This window comes from Colias croceus, chromosome 3 (genome assembly GCF_905220415.1).
Source record: "Colias croceus chromosome 3, ilColCroc2.1".
Lineage (NCBI taxonomy): Eukaryota > Metazoa > Arthropoda > Insecta > Lepidoptera > Pieridae > Colias > Colias croceus.
Window position 1 is genome coordinate 1,347,664 of NC_059539.1, and position 18,431 is coordinate 1,366,094.

An 18,431-nucleotide genomic window follows, 5' to 3' on the forward strand; every position below is an offset into this window, starting at 1 on the left:
TAATTATTAGATTATTTTAATAAGCATAATACATTATTTTGTTACTTTTATAAAGCTTAAAAACGTCATAGTCGTTTTCGCTAGCGATTTAATTTATGTGAACTCCATGATGGATATGATGAAAATAAAATGTCCCGTATTCTCGACTAAAAACTACCGCTATTCGTATTCATATATTATGAAAAATAAAAAATAATATAATTATTATAGTTAATATTGAAACTTTTTTTATGTAATTTATTTAATAAAAAATTGAATACAATTATTTTGTCCATATATAACTTTAGTAGGCAGGTAGGTCTTTATGTAATAAAAGAATTTAAATAAAAATTAAAACTTGACTTCTCATTTATGTATATAGCCTACGTCACTACCGCCACTAACATAATAATTCAGATCATTGCAATGAAACCTCACAACTCAAAATCGGTCCAACGGTTTATACTGCAGGGCGTGTCAAAGAAATATTATACATACATACATAAACTCGAAAAACATAACCCTCTTTTTTCCGTAGTCGGGGAAAAATTTGGGAAATTTTTCAATATCTGGCAACATTACACGCACACAGAAGCACCGTGTACGTACAGTGCAGCGGCGAAATGACAGCACACATAGCTTTATTGAAAATGACGATAAATTATTCGGTTTAGTTCGGCAACGCTCCATCTGTCTTTTATTTTGTAATCTAAGAATAAGCCTTTATTACTGTTTAAAATGTACAACTTATTATGTATTACAAAGGTATTACAATAAATTTACAGTTTTTGTTAGCTTTTGAGCCGTATTATTGACAGAGAATTCTAATATCGTAGGCAAACAATTTTCATTTCTACTTATTTTGAATTCTGCATGGACTAATAGTTTTTAATATGCGGACATAAATGTATATGCTGTTTGATTGTTATTAAATCCTCCCATGGATCGGATGGCACCAAAAAAAATTTATATATGGTCCTGTGACAATTTTTATAGAGGAAGAAAGTAAAATTCAGGTTTAGAATCATTTACAAATATTTTGTATTTTGTCGTTAATGAATAAAACAGATTTTATACAAATTTTAAATCCAAGAATACCAGTTTTTGTCTAGAATCTAGCACAAAAGTGCCATCCAATAATTTCAGACGATTAATATAATCATCGATTTCCAGCATTTTGGCTCTGCTTTCTGAAATATTCTTCGAATTTAAAATAAAAAAAGCTAAATTTCGTGAGTTCATTATATAATCAAACAAGTCATTAATTGTTCATAAAAACTTTATTGTGGCTTCACAGTTTTCGAACTCTAAATTTTTTTTGCATGTTTGCAGAGCGTCCGCTACATACTAACTCAATATACTGCGTTGCCAATTTTACTATCATTTTCTGATTTTCATAATTTACATGTGCCACAGCGAGTTTGTTAGCTGCATGTAAACCTTCAATGGCTTGTAACTCAAGCAATCGCTCTACAAATATCCAGGAAATTTTATTTCCTTCGCTGTCTAAAAAAACTTTTTTGTCACCCCATGCATTTCTTATAAGTTTCATATTGTGCCAGGGGTCGTACATGATGGCGACTTCTTGTTTATCAACTTTAAAATGGGTCACCAAATTTTCTTTTTTTAAATTGCAGCCTAATTTTGTAACCATTGCCGTATTATGCCGGCACTACACATAGGCCAACGCGTTGGCGAGCGCGTTGGCACATGCACTTGTCCAATGTGTAGAACGGGCGTTCGCGCGCTGGTGGTAGGTATTTGAACGTTGGCCAGCGCGCTTGCGAGCTTGCCGCGCGGTGTCGGAACCATCAAAGGACACTTGTCGCAAGCTTGGCGCACCATCCACACATTGGCCGCGCGATCAGTTTGACTGTAGCAGCGATCAGGAGTGCACGTTTTTTTCTTGCGGCGAATTAACACCTAACTTGACAAAATGGCGAACAATATGAGTAACGAGGAAACATTTAAATTTATTGAGCTCTATCAGAGTTAAAACTGCCTGTGGAACCCAAAAAATAAGTACCATAAAAATAAAAATGTTGTATGTATTAAAAGTGCCAAATAAATAAGGTTCTTGGACATGCCGTTTTCCTCACAATGTTTTACTTCACAAAGAGCATCCTACTTTAATATTATAAATGTGAAAGTGTGTTTATTTCTTTGTTTGTTACATCCATTTTGAATCCGTCCGCACATTGGCTCGAACCAAACCATACTGAACGACCTTCCAATGTGTGGATTACTCACAAGCGCGTTTGCAAGCGCACCGCTAGCGCGCTGGCGAATGCGCTGGCCTATGTGTAGAGGCGACATTAGATGGTGCGAAAGTAAGTGAAATCACTCTTATGTCAGTTTCATTGAGCAGCCAAATTGTGCTTCTGTTCCCCTGACAAACCATTAGCCATGAAATATCCAACCGGTATTTTCCACGCCTCGTTCACGCATGTATCTATAAAAGCTAAAGCTTCTCTCGCTAAAGGAAATTCGTCACTACATTTCTCCATTGCCACCCCGAAATCCACGTACCCAAAAGTTTTTGTTGCATCATTGGACATGCTTTCGTATGGCGATTTCATCGATGGACAATGCAGCGTACAATGTTTTATCCGACTTTACGCAATGGACTTTAATGGTCTCTATAGATTCTTGTGTGAAACTTGGTTGACAATTTATGACTTGATACCATCGTGATAGATTTTTAGCATGTGGTAAAAACGTAAGGTATTATTTAAACTAGTTCTTACGTGATCATACGCTCTTACCTACCCCCTACGGGATAAAAAGTGTAGTGTTAGTGCGATTCTTTTGGCTATTCTTTGGGCAGTGAGCATCCCTGTGCTTTTTGGAAATATCGGGATACAACTGGATTTTCCAAATCAATAGAATTTTTAACTATTGACTTTTTCTCTTCTTCTAATTTAAAATGTTTAAAATAACCTCCAGGCTATCCTTTTTCTCTACAACCCTTGAAAATTTACGTTGTAAATTTTTCAATTTTCTCCCACGCTTTTCTGCTAACATTTTATAATGTTCCAGTTTAGATTTAAGTCCTTTAGTCATAGGCCCCTAAAAATTAAAAAAGAATTAACACATATTTCCTGAAATTTAATCTATACTAATATATTTTAAAAAAAATAACAGAAAGAAATAATGGTTGATGATCAGCACGCGTCATCGATGCATACGTTTCCCACCCTAGCGGTATAAAAATTATTCTATGCATACACTTACATTTTCATCCTGATATCCTTGATTAACAGATGAGGTTGAGGCTTCATTACTAGTGTTCAAAACTAGCCGTCGTTTCTTAGGACATTTCTGAAAAAAAAAAAAGTTAATATAACTCCCAACGTAATATGAGAAATGTGAGTGAGTTTGTATGCATTCCATGTAATGTTATTTGCCAAAGTTACTTTGTTGTTTTTGCTTTGTATTTTTGTGTGTTGAATTAAATGTATTTTCTTTCTTTCTTTCTTATTATATATTCACATACGCTTAAACGCCTACAGTGATATTCAAGAAAGCAAGCCAGGAGTACGGAGAGATACGTGCGGGGTACAGTTTTACGTAATCAGAGCCGTGGGCAAAATCTAGATAAGTATAATTTTACAGGACCGATTTCAAAATATATAGATATTCTAGCGCCGTTGGATAGGTACGTTATCCTTGAGTGACATAGGCGATATAATATTATGTACCACGAGTGAAACAAGGGCGGACTCCTAGTGTTACAAGTAATTAAAATAAATACCACTTCCAATCACACAAATCTCTCCTGATATGAACCGCCTTAACTATATATACAGATTATTGTTAAATGTTCGTATGAAGAAACTGAAGAAATTATTAAATTTACAGTCTAAAACTTGGAAAAACCCATACAAACTGGCACACATGAATTTTGTACTACTTTTTTTTCTATTTTTAACCGACTTAATTTGTATGTTATTGTTAAAATTGTTATAAGATGGATAGATGTATATAAGATGGAACTTATTTCATGTATGGAGGTGGGCGTTGGCATCTGTATTCTGTGCCACAGCTCTTAAGCTTTTACGGGTGTCATCGTAATTTAAGTTTATTTATTTTATTTTAAACACTTTATTGTGCTGCAAAAATAACAATAGTAGGTACAATAAAAACTTAAGCTAGGACATGTACAACTTGATATTATGTTCCAAATAAATAATTTTTGAATTTGAATTTTTTGAATACTATGTGATACTATATTCATATACATACTTACAATATTTTCAGTCTGACATTCCTGACTAGAAGATGTTGAAGTTTCGTTAGAGCTCTTCATAATCAGCATTCGCTTCTTAGGACATTTCTGAAAGTTTAAAACAATTAATAGTACAACATTTTCGACCCACTTCAGCGTATGTACTAAAAAGACATGTTATAAATATTGTGATTTTTCTTATTTTTTATATTGTGGGGTACCTATATTATGGTACAAATAACATGCCATTATTTTGAATTACCTTTAAAGCAGATAATTGGTTTGGAAATATAGTTGGTACGGCATAAGATTGTAGAATTCTTCTAGAGTATCCATCTTGATAACACGCAGGCTCGAAATGCAGTGAACACAATCTTGCAAATTTCGACGGCGTCCATTCTACTCGTCTCATGTTTTGTACCCATTTTTTATTTATCTCTGGATTTTTGGGAAATCTATAACAAAATGAATTTATTACAAATGAATCTTAAAAAATAAAATACCAAACAACAAACAAAACAGAAATCAAATAAAACAACCACACAATACATCTATTATTTGCAACAACAACTACAACATAAATCTGATATAAGTAACAAAATAAATAAATCAATGTTAATATGAAATAGATTTTTTGTCATAAACCGGTTTTATACCCTAGATGTGGTACATGTGGACAACACTACATTACTTGCTCTGTGAACTCTATGGTGAGTAGAACGTGAGTAGATCATATATCTATGTCATATATACAGTATTATCTATGAGTAGATCTGTGATGGTGGTAAATAAAATGCCAAACGTGTAATGTGACATTTTTAAAAATGATTAAATTCTTGTGTATTCCACAACCCTTTAGAGTGGGTAAATGTTACAGTAACAACATAAAGTTATAAAAAAGCGCTTGATAAAACCTTCAAATAGGGATAAAGGATAAATATTTATCAATTGGCTGAAAATGACTTACCGATGGAAAGATATTTTTTCATTGTTTTTATCCAAAACTCCCGCTCGACTAGAGCAGCCGGTAGCTGAACACACAATAGTCATTTTCGCACACTGACAAATAAAAAGAAACAATACACGTCTTTATATTTTCTAATTATTTCGTTAAAAACACTTGACGCACCGAGACCTCCAGCTGGAAGGCAAACAAACCACCATAGGCTATAGAGTACATGTACATTTACAAACGGAGACAAACCACAGACAGCACAGAGCAAGTTTAAGCGTCTTATTCACGGTCCGTTTGGACGTACGTCCCGCCAAGGTCATACACGATGCACGACGCATATTCACGGTCCATCCCCGCTGTACGTCAGCTCAAGGCTAATTTATATGATTTATTTATTTATAATTGACTTTATCCTAAAAACACAATAATTTCTATCCAAATATGCTAAATTTACGATAATTTTACGCCCCTGGTACAATAATCGGTTCGCTTCAGGTTGCTAACACTGTCTGTGGTATATATAATATAATATATATAAGTTACTCTATGAATATATACGTCAGTGCTCTTGCCTCTTTTCACTATAATTGCTCGCTTTGAAAATTGAAAGCCGAAAGGTAAATAACACAGAACAGGTAAATAAACACCGGATTTGCACGAGTCGATCATACACGCATTTTCTGATTTTATCAATGGATTATATAAACCTTATAGTGTAAAATAAAAAATGAATCTTCTTCCGAAAAGTCATAAGGAGTTTAGTGAAAAGGATTACTGGAACAAGTTTTTCAAGAAACGTGGTAACAAAGCTTTTGAATGGTAGGTTATGTTTTGATTTTTTAATATTTGAATAATATTAAGTTTATTTGTTTGTTTATTATTAAAAATAGTTGTAAATAAGTAACATTATGTATCACTTGATATAAAGAAACAACTAATCGAAGTAATATTTGATAATTCCAGGTACGGCGAATATATGGAACTATGTTCCCAATTACACAAGTACATAAAACAATCGGACAAAATCCTTATAACTGGATGCGGAAACTCAAGCCTGAGCGCTGATCTCTACGACGTAGGTTTCAATAACATCACCAATATTGATGTGTCAGAAGTTGCTATTCGTCAAATGAAGAATATTAACTCTAATAGAACTAACATGAGCTTTTTGCACATGGACGCGACGAGCATGTCATTCAATAACGAAGAATTTAATGTAGTACTTGACAAGGGAACATTAGACGCTTTGATGCCAGATTCAGAAGAATCTACTATAGCGACCATAGATAAATATTTTAAAGAGGTTAAAAGAGTTTTGAAGCTCGGTGGTCGTTTTGTATGTATATCACTGCTACAGAGCCACATCCTAAGTAAACTGCTGGAAGTCTTTGGTGATAAGTCATGGATGATCAGAGTCGTGAGGTGTCATGAGGCTGAGGAGAAGAATGCAGAAAATGGTGATGGGACGACTTTGCCAGTGTTTGTTGTTGTTGTAACTAAATTTAAAGTTATGCCTAAACTGGTGAGTTTTAATTTAGCTTGATATTTTTGAAGTTATACTTCTTTTGGCGCGGTGGAGAAAAATGATGAGAGTGAATTTTTATGATGCACGCGCACACCGACACCTAAATTTAACAGCATGAAGTTAGTTCTAGGTGGTATGAAAATTGATAACTATGTTCAAGTTGTATACTCTAGTATTTTTTCCATACGCCAAAGAAGTATAACTTCTAACGCGTGTACATAAGTACACACACTCTTTTTTTATGAATATTTTGGACATATTTAAGGTCTCTTGACTTTAAGTTGCTTGATAATGGTAAACATGCATGTTATGTGCAAAATGTAGATCACAGAAAGTTTCAACTTCCTAGGTTGTCTTTCAGAAACCTAGGTATATACCAGGCAATATCTGTATTGCTAAGCATCAAAATTGCTGTATTTATAAATAAATAGTAATTTTATGTTTTTTTTTTACATAATTTTTATCTGTTCTATATATATAATAAAATTCTAAAAACTACACAATATAAGGTCCAATGAATTTTTTAAATTATAATTTATTGATTATTATCATTTTATTAACATTTATATGCAAAATTTTGTAACAGCTCCTAGAAGTGTGCTTAGCGGGAGACAAAATGATAAGAGTGGACACACCAGAGGATCTGCAGAGCTGTGTGAAATCAGCACAGGACGCAGCTTTCATCACCAATGGATTGGGAAAGACTAGCTTGGAAGGGGATGATGAGGTACTGTGTGGTTTACTTATAATGAAATAGTTATAGTGTGGGTGTGGGTGGTGTGGGCTTACGGTTAATCCATAATATCCACAATAATCCATACTATAATATTATAAATGCAAAAGTAACTCTGTCTGTCTGTCTGTTACTCAATCACATCTAAACTACTGAACCAATTTGCATGATATTTGGTATGGAAATATTTTGATACCTGAGAAAGGACATAGGCTACTTTTTATCCCAGGAAAATGACACAATCCCGGATCCCACGGGAACGAGAACTTTGCGGGTTTTTCTTTGACTGCGCGGGCGAAGCCGCGGGCAGCTTATATTATAAATGCGGAAGTTTGTATGTTTATTTGTTACACCTTCACCTAAAAACTGCTAAACTGATTTTCATGAAATTTCGCAATCATATACTTAGATGGTAACTTGGATTAACACATGTCACATAGGATAGTTTTTATGTCGAAAAATCCCGTGGGAACATAACCTATGCAAGTTTTTCTTTGACTATGCTAGGGAAGCTGCGAGCGAAAAGCTATTATCTATACTAATATTATAAAGCTGAAGAGTTTGTTTGAACGCGCAAGTTTCAGGAACTACTGGTCCTTACTTACTTGGTCTTACATTTTTAGGTAGATATTTAAGTTTTTTTTGCACATTCTTTGTTTCATGTTTTCTTGTCGATCTTATATAATGGCCTCTAAGGATTTCTGAAAAGCAACATTGATGGAAAATTATGTCTGAAGATTGTTTATTAACTATGTATGAAGCTCAAAAATATTTTTTTTACAATTTTAAAATATGTATAGATTGTACTTTATAATGTTAAGAAAATTTTAATTAATTATTAAAATAATGTAATTTTAGGTGTCCCTAGATTTAATGGTGCCTGGGCAAGACAGTCCGCGCTACTCACTCTATGTGGTTGATCAGAAAAAGCAAGCAGCCACCAAATATGCAGTTTTCATAGTGCCACAAGGACGGTGAGTTATTTTTTATGTGATTTATATATAAAAAACCGGCCAAGTGCGAGTCGGACTCGCGCACGAAGAGTTCCGTACTATGGGGACCCCCGCTTATTATATATATTTTTTAATTTTTAATATCTGTCATTATAGCGGCAACGGAAATACATAATGTGAAAATTTCAGCTTTCTAGCTATGACGGTTTATGAGAGAAAGCCTGGACACAGACAGACAGACAACAAAGTCTCAGTAATAGGGCGGGACCCTATTTACCCTTTTTACCGTTTCGGGAAATTGAATTTTATAGGGCCAATTTCACATCTTGCATAATATAGTGTTCCTGATAGCCTACTTGACACAGACATATATTTTCATGAATCATATTTTGCTGCTTTTAATGATATCGGCCGATAGTATCCTGATTTTTAAACTGTTAAGAAAATTGCCTAATATATTACTCAGCAAAGAAAACTTACTAATGGCTGGTTTATAAATCGAAACAACAATTATTTTTGAATTTATAATTTCAGTGTAGTTTAACTGACTAAGCAAACATCACACCTTCATGGGCAAAAAATAGCTTACAGACTTTACTTAGGTAGTTGTAGCAATATAAAAAATATGTCAAATATTGTGAAGCTCACGAACGCTGACTTTATCATCATGTCGAGGCTATCCAGCTCCTTGACAACACGGACATAGTCAGAAGACTGAAAAGGACAAAACCTTTTGAGTTAGTTTAGTGAAGTGTTAGTGTGATATAGTGAGTGCTATTCATAAAGAACACATGAACGAAGTGTCTTCGCCTTAATAGAGGCATGAAAAGTGTTAATGGACACGTTCTTAGACATACTTTACTTAGCAAATTAAGTTAGATTTATATTACTCATTAGCCTATAATAGAAGGCTAGATCGTAATTTTCAATAATGATACCCTAGTTAAGTTCATTATATTACCTAGGTAAAAAAAAATATTTTGTTAAATGTTGTTGTCTTTTTAAAATTTCCCTAAATTATTTGTGCAGTAATTTTGTTCTTTACATAGTAAAACATCACAAATCTTTATTATGCAGAAAAATCTACACGTTTAATTATATTTTTACCAAACTCGAATAGTAAACAAAACATAAATGTTTATTTACGACGTGCAGAATATATCGTCCAGAAGGATCTTCATAATATTTACACGGCGGATTATTTGGAGCCGTGCCCGAAATTGCGAAGTTCTTTGGACCAGGAAACTGTGGAGCGGGTTAGGAATAAATTTATAAAAAAAAAATACATGTTGCATGTTGTTGCAGTTTTTATTTACTTTATTCGGCCTCTCGATTGGAAATGACACAGAATATTCTTAGTCTCACTATTTTAGATTTTAATAATCTCATTTAAAAATCACTGTATTGCATAGCACTTGATCCTATTTTTAACTTTTTAATTTCCTCTAATTATTACGTAATAAAAAATGCCTATTATTAAACAATTGCATTAAATATAAGAAAAAAACACCTAATTTCTGCTCACCTCACGGCGAAAAATGTATAACTAAGGAGTCTCCATATCTTTCTATACATGCGTGGTAGTCCACCAACATTCGGATGAACGCGGAGGTGTAGCGAGTCATTAAATGCAGACACACCACGAAACTCCATACAGTTTGGAGGGAAATGTTCTGGAAATAACAGTGTAAAAGCGCGGTTAAATTTTTTTTATTGTGTTAAGTCATAATACCTTTATTGTATTAAGTTGAAAAGGGTTATTGTAAATTTGCCACAAAGTTAATTCGTCACCTAAAAAAGTATGTGTAAATTTGCCACACTTTTATTTTTTTAAAGTTAATTTGTCACGATTTAATACCAAGTATTGTAAATTCGTCACATCGATAATTTAAGTACAGATAGCAAAAAAATTAAACAATAAATTAATTTAAAATGTTTATTTCTTAATCAGTTTTAGATTTTCAACCTTACATGTAAAAAATCACAGTCAAATTGGATGACGATGGACTTTGTAAAAACATAAGGAAAAGCATAACAAAGATAAATTTTGCTAAAAACCAAGGAACATCTATTTTGTATATTATGTTCTAAAAATTCACAGCAGTTATAAAGAGTATTACTTAACATCTACATTATTCTACATAGGTAATGGTAAAAATCACAGTTCTCTCTATAAATATTTTTAAAATGTAATGAAATGAGAGTGGCTCTATAATATTTATCACAATCGTATAAAAATAAGGATAAAATATTTTTCACCTATTTTGTATACAGGGTGTAAGGGACAGCCTCCCGAAAACTTTAACCATGGAATCATTCTGAGCAACTTTCTCAAAGAAAGCATATTGTGGAAATGAAAAAAAAAAAATTCAACCTCCCATACAAAATTAGCATCTCACTCGAAAATTTTGTATGGGAAGCCGAATTTTTTTTTTTCATTTCCGCAATATGGTTTCTTTGGGAAAGTTGCTCAGAAAGATGACCTGAGTCCATGGTCAAAGTTTTCGAAACACTCTCACTTACACCCTGAATGTTCTAAAAATATACAACAGTTATAAAAAAATATTACTTAACATATTATATTATTCTACATAGGTAATCGTAAAAATCACAGTTCTCTCTATAAATATTTTTAAAATGCAATGAACTAAAAGCGGCTCTACAATATTTATAACAATCCTATAAAAATAAGGATAAAATATTATTCTTTTATTTTAACAAGTAAAGATATTGCTCTTACTTTACTTAAATCATATCCTATAATATTAGAAAAACACAAAGCAAATAAAAATCAAAACTCAAACAGACTAGCGCGTTTCATGATCATGACACTTAATAAATCACAGTTAAAATCACATTAATTATTTTTATAAGTCAACTTTCGTTTTCCATAAAAATAAAAATTCTAATACATAAAAAATCATTTCAAACTTTGAAAAAGCGCAAATCAATTTGACTCAATAATGAATTTACCTTATGTTATTGATGAATTTACCTTATGTGAATGATGACTGTAATATTAAAATGTAAATCATTATATTGCTGGTTTCATCGCAGGCTGAAAGGTATAATTCACTTGCCTTGCTTGCTGGCGGTACTTTACTACTTGTGGGAAATTTACAATAACCCGAATATACCTGTGACGAACTTACACATACTATTTAAGGCATGTGACGAATTTACTTTCAATGTATGAAGTTTTAAAAACGTGACGAATTAACTTTGTGGCAAATTTACAATAACCCGTTGAAAAGGCGGGTTAAAGTCGCAGTTTTATCTTTTTCGTTATTAAGTTATTATAATCAATCAATAACATTTTACGTGTTCCTGTGAGTTGAGTGAAATTGTGAATATAAAGGTAATTAGTTAAAACTAAAATACTTATTTGTGCGTATCACTTCTCCGTTTAAATCTCTCGCTGAATATTGTACGAATGCTTACTTAATTTCTTGATAATTAATAATTGTAATATGGAGTCGGACTTAATATTTATTAAATAAAAATCAAGGTACACTTCAATAAGTTCTTAGAAATTGTAAGTATCTTAATATATATAAATCTCGTGTAACAATGTTTGTCCTCAATGGACTCCTAAACCACTTAACCGATTATAATAAAATTCGCACACCATGTGCAGTTCGATCCAACTTGAGAGATAGGATAGTTTAAACATGTAGGTACCACGGGCGAAGCCGGGGCGGACCACTAGTGTATAATAAAATGTTACTTTTATATAATTTAAACAATTACGTTATAATTACAATAAAAAAGTAGTTCTAATAAAACATTAGGTACCTAGGTACTAATCGCTTTTTTATATCTTAGGATTTTTTTTATGGAAAACATTTTAAATCAATCTATAGTAATCTTTAATAAACAATCTTGTATTTCTATAATATTTAATCTATACTAATATTATGAAGCTGAAGAGTTTGTTTGTTTGAACGCGCTAATCTCAAGAACTAATGGACTGATTTGAAAAAAAACTTTCGGTGTTGGATAGCCCATTTATCGAGGAAGGCTATCATCACGCTAAGACCAACAGAAGCGGAAACCGCGGAGCGCAGATAGTAAATAATAATAAAAAAAACAATAATGTGAACCTCCTTCGGCTTATTAAATTGCATCATTCATAATTAACCCACTTTAAAGAAATAAATCAAGCGTTTCATATAATCACAAGACGTGAGAATATAATTAATAATATTAATATCTATTTTTATCAAATGTTCAATATGCGCCGACCACGCAAAATGCGTGTTGTTTTGGACAGAAATATAAACTGAAAAACTTGTTTACTTGCTTTACACGAATACATGTTTTTGCCAAAAACTTTAATAATGACATTTTAAGTGCACTGAATGACCTAGATTTTAAATATTGCAATATTTCATGAAGTTCAGTTTCGTGAGATTTCATTCATTAAACTTTAATATTTTAAGAAGTTATTGGTAACTAGGTTTCCGCCCGCGGCTTCGCCCGCGCTGTCAAAGAAAAACCCGCATAGTTCCCGTTCCCGTGGGATTTCCGGGACTGCGTCATTTTTCCGGGATAAAAAGTATCTATGGTTATAAGCCTATGTCCTTTCTCGGATATCAAAATATCTCCATACCAAATTTCATGAAAATTGGTTCAGTAGTTTAGGCGTGATTGAGTAACAGGCAGACAGACAGAGTTACTTTCGCATTTATAATATTATATATAGTATAGTATGGACCAGAATGCTTTACACTTGTAAAAGTTTACTTGGATTTATTTTGTGTATTGAGCAGCTAGCTTAGGCCGATAAAATTGAGGTGCTTTTGTTACATTTTGAGAACAGGAACCTACACTTTTTTTCAACTGGCATTGAAATTTACACATTTGAGGACTGTTTTTATTCATTTTTGTAAAGAATTGGGTGCAATTTTATTTTCAGTAAAATTAACAGAAAAAAATATCGTCCCTTCCAGTGAATCCGAGTGGTTATTCGGCACAACAGCTGGTCGTCGTCAACTCCAAGAGTCTGCGAAAGCATCTCGCCTAGTGGTAGCGGTGTTAAGGCGAGGCCATCACTTCGATAGCTTGGACGCTGTTAAGGAGGAGTTAGCGCATTCCGCTAAAATGCTGATCCCTTTTGGGTTTAGTGGACAGGTAATATACAATTTTATTGAGCAACAATTATTGTTCAAGGTTGTTTCTGGATAGTTTTTATATTATGTTATCGATCTGCACCCGTTATAATTCCAAACGACAAAATAAATATAATCACTTAGTATAAAACAAAGTCGCTTTATCTGTCCCTATGTCCTATAAGACTTTTCTTCAGGAAAATTATGCTGAAATCTTCAAAACTACGTAACGGATTTTGATGCGGTTTTTTTAATAGATAGAGTGATTCAAGAGGAAGGTTTTAGTATATAACTTAAGTATTAGGTATTAGATAAGAAGCGGGCGAAGCCGCGAGCGGAAAGCTAGTAAGTAATATATCAAATTTGAGGGTTTTACCAGTTAGAACGCGTAGTCTGGTTAGCGTTATGATTTGCACTACGCGATCTACATATATGACACAGACATTAAATTCGATAAAACATCCTAAAATTCTAATTCATTCCTAAAACAAATATTCATTAAAAAGTAATTTTACACACAATTTATTATTTACCTACCTACCAATACGATCAACGTCTTCTATAATTTTCTCTAAAGAATAAAGTATTTTTAAGCTATTGCATAGCTTCTATCGCGGGCCTTGAGCGCTGGGACCGAATCGAGAAATTCCGTAACGAAAAAACCTCACGCTCCCCACTCCGACGGGCGGAGGTGTGGCTTGAAGGCATAGCATGCAATAGCTTTACCGCGGCAGTCCCCGAGTGCCACACGTCTTTTTTTTATATTTATGTTTCCCTTCCAGATCCCGTTCCTCTCCCTAGGTAGCGATGTGGGCAAGCGCACCCCCATACACTCGGGCAGTTCCAAGGTATCTGGTGACTTCGTGGTGGAAGACGTGGAGGTGGACGGGGAGGTGTTCAGGCGGCTGGTGTTCCTGGATAACCAGTTCTTGGTGCAGTCGGAGGCGAAGGTTAGGACTGGTGAGTTTTATAAAAAAATATTTTTTTTTTAAAGAATAGAAAAAATCGATCACGTGTATGCTACGGAATGGCCCAAAGCCGGGTCCACATTTGTAGCATTTCGGTGTATCGTATCTCCGTGACCTCGGCGCGTATCATGATCGCTAGTTTGGACGCAAGATGATACCCGTTGATGATACACGCCGTATCTGATACGGCCCGATCCGCACTAACCGTGTATCATGATACACCTCGTATGTGATACGCGTATCACGATCGGTGGTATGGACGTATTTTGATACTGTATTACGATACGATATACGTGATACACCGCGAACCATCGTGTGTCGGTTTTTCCGCTATCATCAAAGAGGATACACATCGTATCGCTCAAGTTTGGACGTGAATGCAATTGATACGCGATCATTGCCTGTGTTCCCGCCATTTCGTGGTTTGTGAAAGAGGAGTAAACATTTAAAGATGAGCTGGGATAACGAAAGTGTTATAATGATACACTGACATGATACAGCAGTTGATAAGTATGGACGCGTTTTTTTTTTTCAAGATACGCCTTTATAATACGACATGGACAAATGAGCGTCCATATTTATGATACAAATACTCGATACGATACGACTGATCGTGATACGTCAAGATGCTACAAATGTGGACTCAGCCCAAGACGCGGGTTCGAATCCCGCCTCGTAGTCGATGTTTTCAATTCTTTAAAAATTTATATTTATAAAGCACTTGTTTGTAGAAATGCTATGAAAAAGAATTTGACGGTCAGTTTTGTTTTTGTTTAAAGACCCTTCAGGTAATTTTTTGAAAACAAAATGTTTGAAACTGATAGTTATAATTTGAGCATTTTTAATGCAATTTTCTACCTGAAAACCGGTACAAATTGAGTAAGGTTTTTGTTTATCTGAAGAAATCAAATGGAATATGATAAAAAATCTGTATTTCAACCATCCATTTATTTAAAATCGTATTAGTGATTATAAAAATGTATGAATATAATTGACACAGAAAAAAATTGAAATTTATAATTTTTTTCAGTGAAACGCAAAAACAAAGAGCGGCAAGTGATCGACTTCGGCCATATATCGCAGTACCATGCGTTCATGTGCGTCTCCTTACATTTGTTACAAACACCTGCGCACGCGCATGTTGCCATACTCGGCCTTGGCGGGGGTGGTCTTGCCATGTTCCTGAAGAAAAGTCTGCCAAATGCCAGTTTAGTGGCTGTAGATTTAGACCCAGCTATGGTAGAAGTGGCCAAAGATCACTTTGAACTGGAGATCGATGATAAACTTCAAGTGGTAGTTAAGGATGGACTGGATTTCCTAAAAGATGGCGCGGATAACGGTAAGTGGCTTATCGTATTTGTCCATGTTGGGCCACGTTAGGCCAAGATGGGGTAGATTTGCCATGTTCCTGAAGAAGTCTGTCAAATGCCAGTTTAGTGGCTGTAGATTTAGACTCTGTAGATATCGAAAACCTAATGAGTAAAATGACAATAATAACTTTTAAAAAATAAAACGGGAAATGTCCAAAAAATTTACATCAAACACGCCCATACATTTAGTATGAGATATGACTATCCCCAACATGTAATATGAAAGGTTTTGGTTCTTTTTTTTGGTTTTGTGCTTAAATAACTTCGCAAATTTTAATAAAAATTCATTTAGAAACTGTAAATAGAGCTCGATGTAAAATACAATGGTATTCCAAAACAAGGGTGTCACTTTGAACATTTGCTTTGAATACAAAATGTATGGGAAATTAAATGTATGGCGTGTTTGATGTAATTTTTTTGGATATTCCCCGTTTTATATTTAGAAAATTATTATTGTCATTTTACTCATTAGGTAAAGGGCTTTCGAAATCAGTTTAAAGTTTTTTTTATATCTGCAATACTTACGGAATAATCGCCTGTGCACACTTAACGATTACACCCTGTATATTCCAGGTACCCACTTGGACTGTATAATGTTCGACGTGGACAGCAAGGACCGAACGCTGGGCCTCTCGTGTCCGCCGCCGCAGTTCCTCACCAATGAGACGCTCGACCATGTTGATAGGATGTTGAAGGAAGATGGTGGGTTTTTTTTTAATCTATACTAATACTAAATTTGAGCCCGCGGCTTCGCCCGCGTTTTCAAAGGAAAACCCGCATAGTTCCCGTTCCCGTGGGATTGCCGGGATAAAACCTATCCTATGTGTTAATCCAAGTTACCCTCTATATGTGTGCTAAATTTCATTGTAATCGGTTCAGTAGAATTTGCGTGAAAGAGTAACAAACACACACACACGTCCTCACAAACTTTCGCATTAATATTAGTAGGATTATAAAGCTGAAGAGTTTGTTTCAACGCGCTAATCTCAAGAACTACTGGTCTGGATTTGAAAAATTATTTCGGTGTTTGATAGCCCATTTATCGAGAAAGGCTATATATCATCACGCTAAGACCAACAGGAGCGGAGCCACGCGGGTGAAACCGCGGAGCGCAGCTAGTAATTGATAAACTTAAAAACATTATTAAACTGAACTTTTTGAAGTGAAACTTTTTTAGGCGTATTTAGAGTAAAATTTCAAGGTCACATCATGGCAATACCGTCGCGTCATGGTAAGGCGACGATTTTGGTACATTTGAATCTTGGCAAAGAAGTTTCACTTCTGACACGTGTGCTCGGCACACACGCTCTTTTTTTAATAATTACAATGTAAATGCAACATTTTATAGCTGAGAAGTGATTAGTAACGAAACTAGCTTTGCCACGCGGACGAACCAACTCAAGTATCACTACCAAATATCATCAAAATCCGTCAGTAGTTTTTGCATGAATAGGTAACAATGATTCTTGCAAAAATTCGCGTTTTTAATATTAATATGATAGGTAAATAAGTAAAACAAAAAGATGTACACACAAAATTAGCCCAAACAGCATCGAGGAAATTATTGGAATTTGAAAATTCAAAATTCTATTGAAATTAAACTTAATTCCAAAAAATGAATTACTTATTTGATATTATTAGTCGATTTCACTTGAAATTGAGATATTAGCGATCTACACACCAAAAATAATTATCCACTTTTTACAAAGCCAAACTACACATATTATTTATAATAGGACGTGAAAGGAAATATTAATATTGGCTACTAAAGCAATCTTTGTCAATTATAGTTGGCTAATGTTTCGTAAAAAGTTATATTATTTGTGTGTTGATTTTTTCAATGTATGTATACTCATTAATCATTATTAACCTACCTGTCTGCGCAAATTCCACAATTCCGAAGGAAGTACTTACCTGTTTTTTCTTCTTCAGGCCACTTCATTCTCAACTTGGTGTGCCGCGACAAAGCCCTTCAAGAAACTATCATGGAATCTCTCAAAAGGCATTTCAAGCATATAGTATCTATAAAATTGTATGAAGAAGTGAACGAAGTTATTTTCGCAACAAATAGCAATGCATCTTATAATGTGGAAGATTTGGAAAATGCCGCGAAAAATTTGAACGCAAATGCGCGGGAAAAAAAACTTGTTAAAGTGAAATGTGTTGATTTGAAGGACTTATTGCAATCTGTTAATATTATAGCGTAGTTTTAAGTGTTATTGTTATGTGTAAATATAATGTTTAATGTATCTTTGTCGTTTTATTGAATATCCACATGATGTACTTGGGATAAAGTTGCCGAATGTTTTCTACAAAAAAATGGTTATGTATTGCTTATTATCAATTTTCTCAACGAATTTAAAATTTTATTGTAATTGTTGAATGGAAATTTCGCGATTCATAATAATTTAGGATGTTATACCCCGGTGATTTTAGAAAATATTTTGCTTAATACAGATTTTTTATATATGATTTCGAATGTAATTAAAAAAATCAGTAGTAGTCTAGTAGTACTAATATTACAAATTTGAAGTGTTTGTTTCTTTCATGCAAAGCAGCAATTTTTAACCGACTTCAAAAAAAAGGAGGAGGTTATCAATTCGGCCGGT

The 18,431-nt window shown here is 33.9% G+C and overlaps 2 protein-coding genes across 2 annotated transcripts; one reads left to right on the plus strand and one right to left on the minus strand.

The window, feature by feature from the left end:
* Positions 1-2,788: 2,788 nt before the first annotated feature.
* Positions 2,789-5,343, minus strand: LOC123705798 (THAP domain-containing protein 1-like). The gene is made up of 5 exons (XM_045654820.1): positions 5,175-5,343; positions 4,470-4,662; positions 4,229-4,315; positions 3,214-3,300; positions 2,789-3,048 (listed from the first exon to the last, which is right to left on the minus strand). Exons 1-5 carry the CDS (start codon positions 5,255-5,257, stop codon positions 2,896-2,898), a joined length of 603 nt encoding a protein of 200 aa, XP_045510776.1. The 5' UTR covers positions 5,258-5,343; the 3' UTR covers positions 2,789-2,895.
* A 426-nt stretch (positions 5,344-5,769) lies between these two features.
* Positions 5,770-18,071, plus strand: LOC123705799 (eEF1A lysine and N-terminal methyltransferase homolog). The gene is made up of 9 exons (XM_045654821.1): positions 5,770-5,981; positions 6,126-6,684; positions 7,274-7,414; positions 8,279-8,394; positions 13,326-13,506; positions 14,267-14,444; positions 15,483-15,791; positions 16,396-16,524; positions 17,755-18,071. The coding sequence occupies exons 1-9, from the start codon at positions 5,890-5,892 to the stop codon at positions 18,027-18,029; spliced, it is 1,980 nt and encodes a 659-aa protein (XP_045510777.1). The 5' UTR covers positions 5,770-5,889; the 3' UTR covers positions 18,030-18,071.
* The last annotated feature ends 360 nt before the right edge of the window (positions 18,072-18,431 follow it).

What these genes read in the sequence shown, in the direction of transcription:
- LOC123705798 (XM_045654820.1), bottom strand. Translation starts at nt 5,257, where the DNA reads ATGACTATTGTGTGTTCAGCTACCGGCTGCTCTAGTCGAGCGGGAGTT. An exon ending in AATGTCAGACTGAAAATATT is followed by an intron (nt 3,301 to 4,228) that starts GTAAGTATGTAT and finishes TTTTTTTTTCAG; the next exon opens with AAATGTCCTAAGAAACGACG. An exon ending in AAGGATATCAGGATGAAAAT is followed by an intron (nt 3,049 to 3,213) that starts GTAAGTGTATGC and finishes TTTAATTTTTAG; the next exon opens with GGGCCTATGACTAAAGGACT.
- LOC123705799 (XM_045654821.1), top strand. Translation starts at nt 5,890, where the DNA reads ATGAATCTTCTTCCGAAAAGTCATAAGGAGTTTAGTGAAAAGGATTAC. An exon ending in GCTTGGAAGGGGATGATGAG is followed by an intron (nt 7,415 to 8,278) that starts GTACTGTGTGGT and finishes ATGTAATTTTAG; the next exon opens with GTGTCCCTAGATTTAATGGT. An exon ending in TTCATAGTGCCACAAGGACG is followed by an intron (nt 8,395 to 13,325) that starts GTGAGTTATTTT and finishes CGTCCCTTCCAG; the next exon opens with TGAATCCGAGTGGTTATTCG.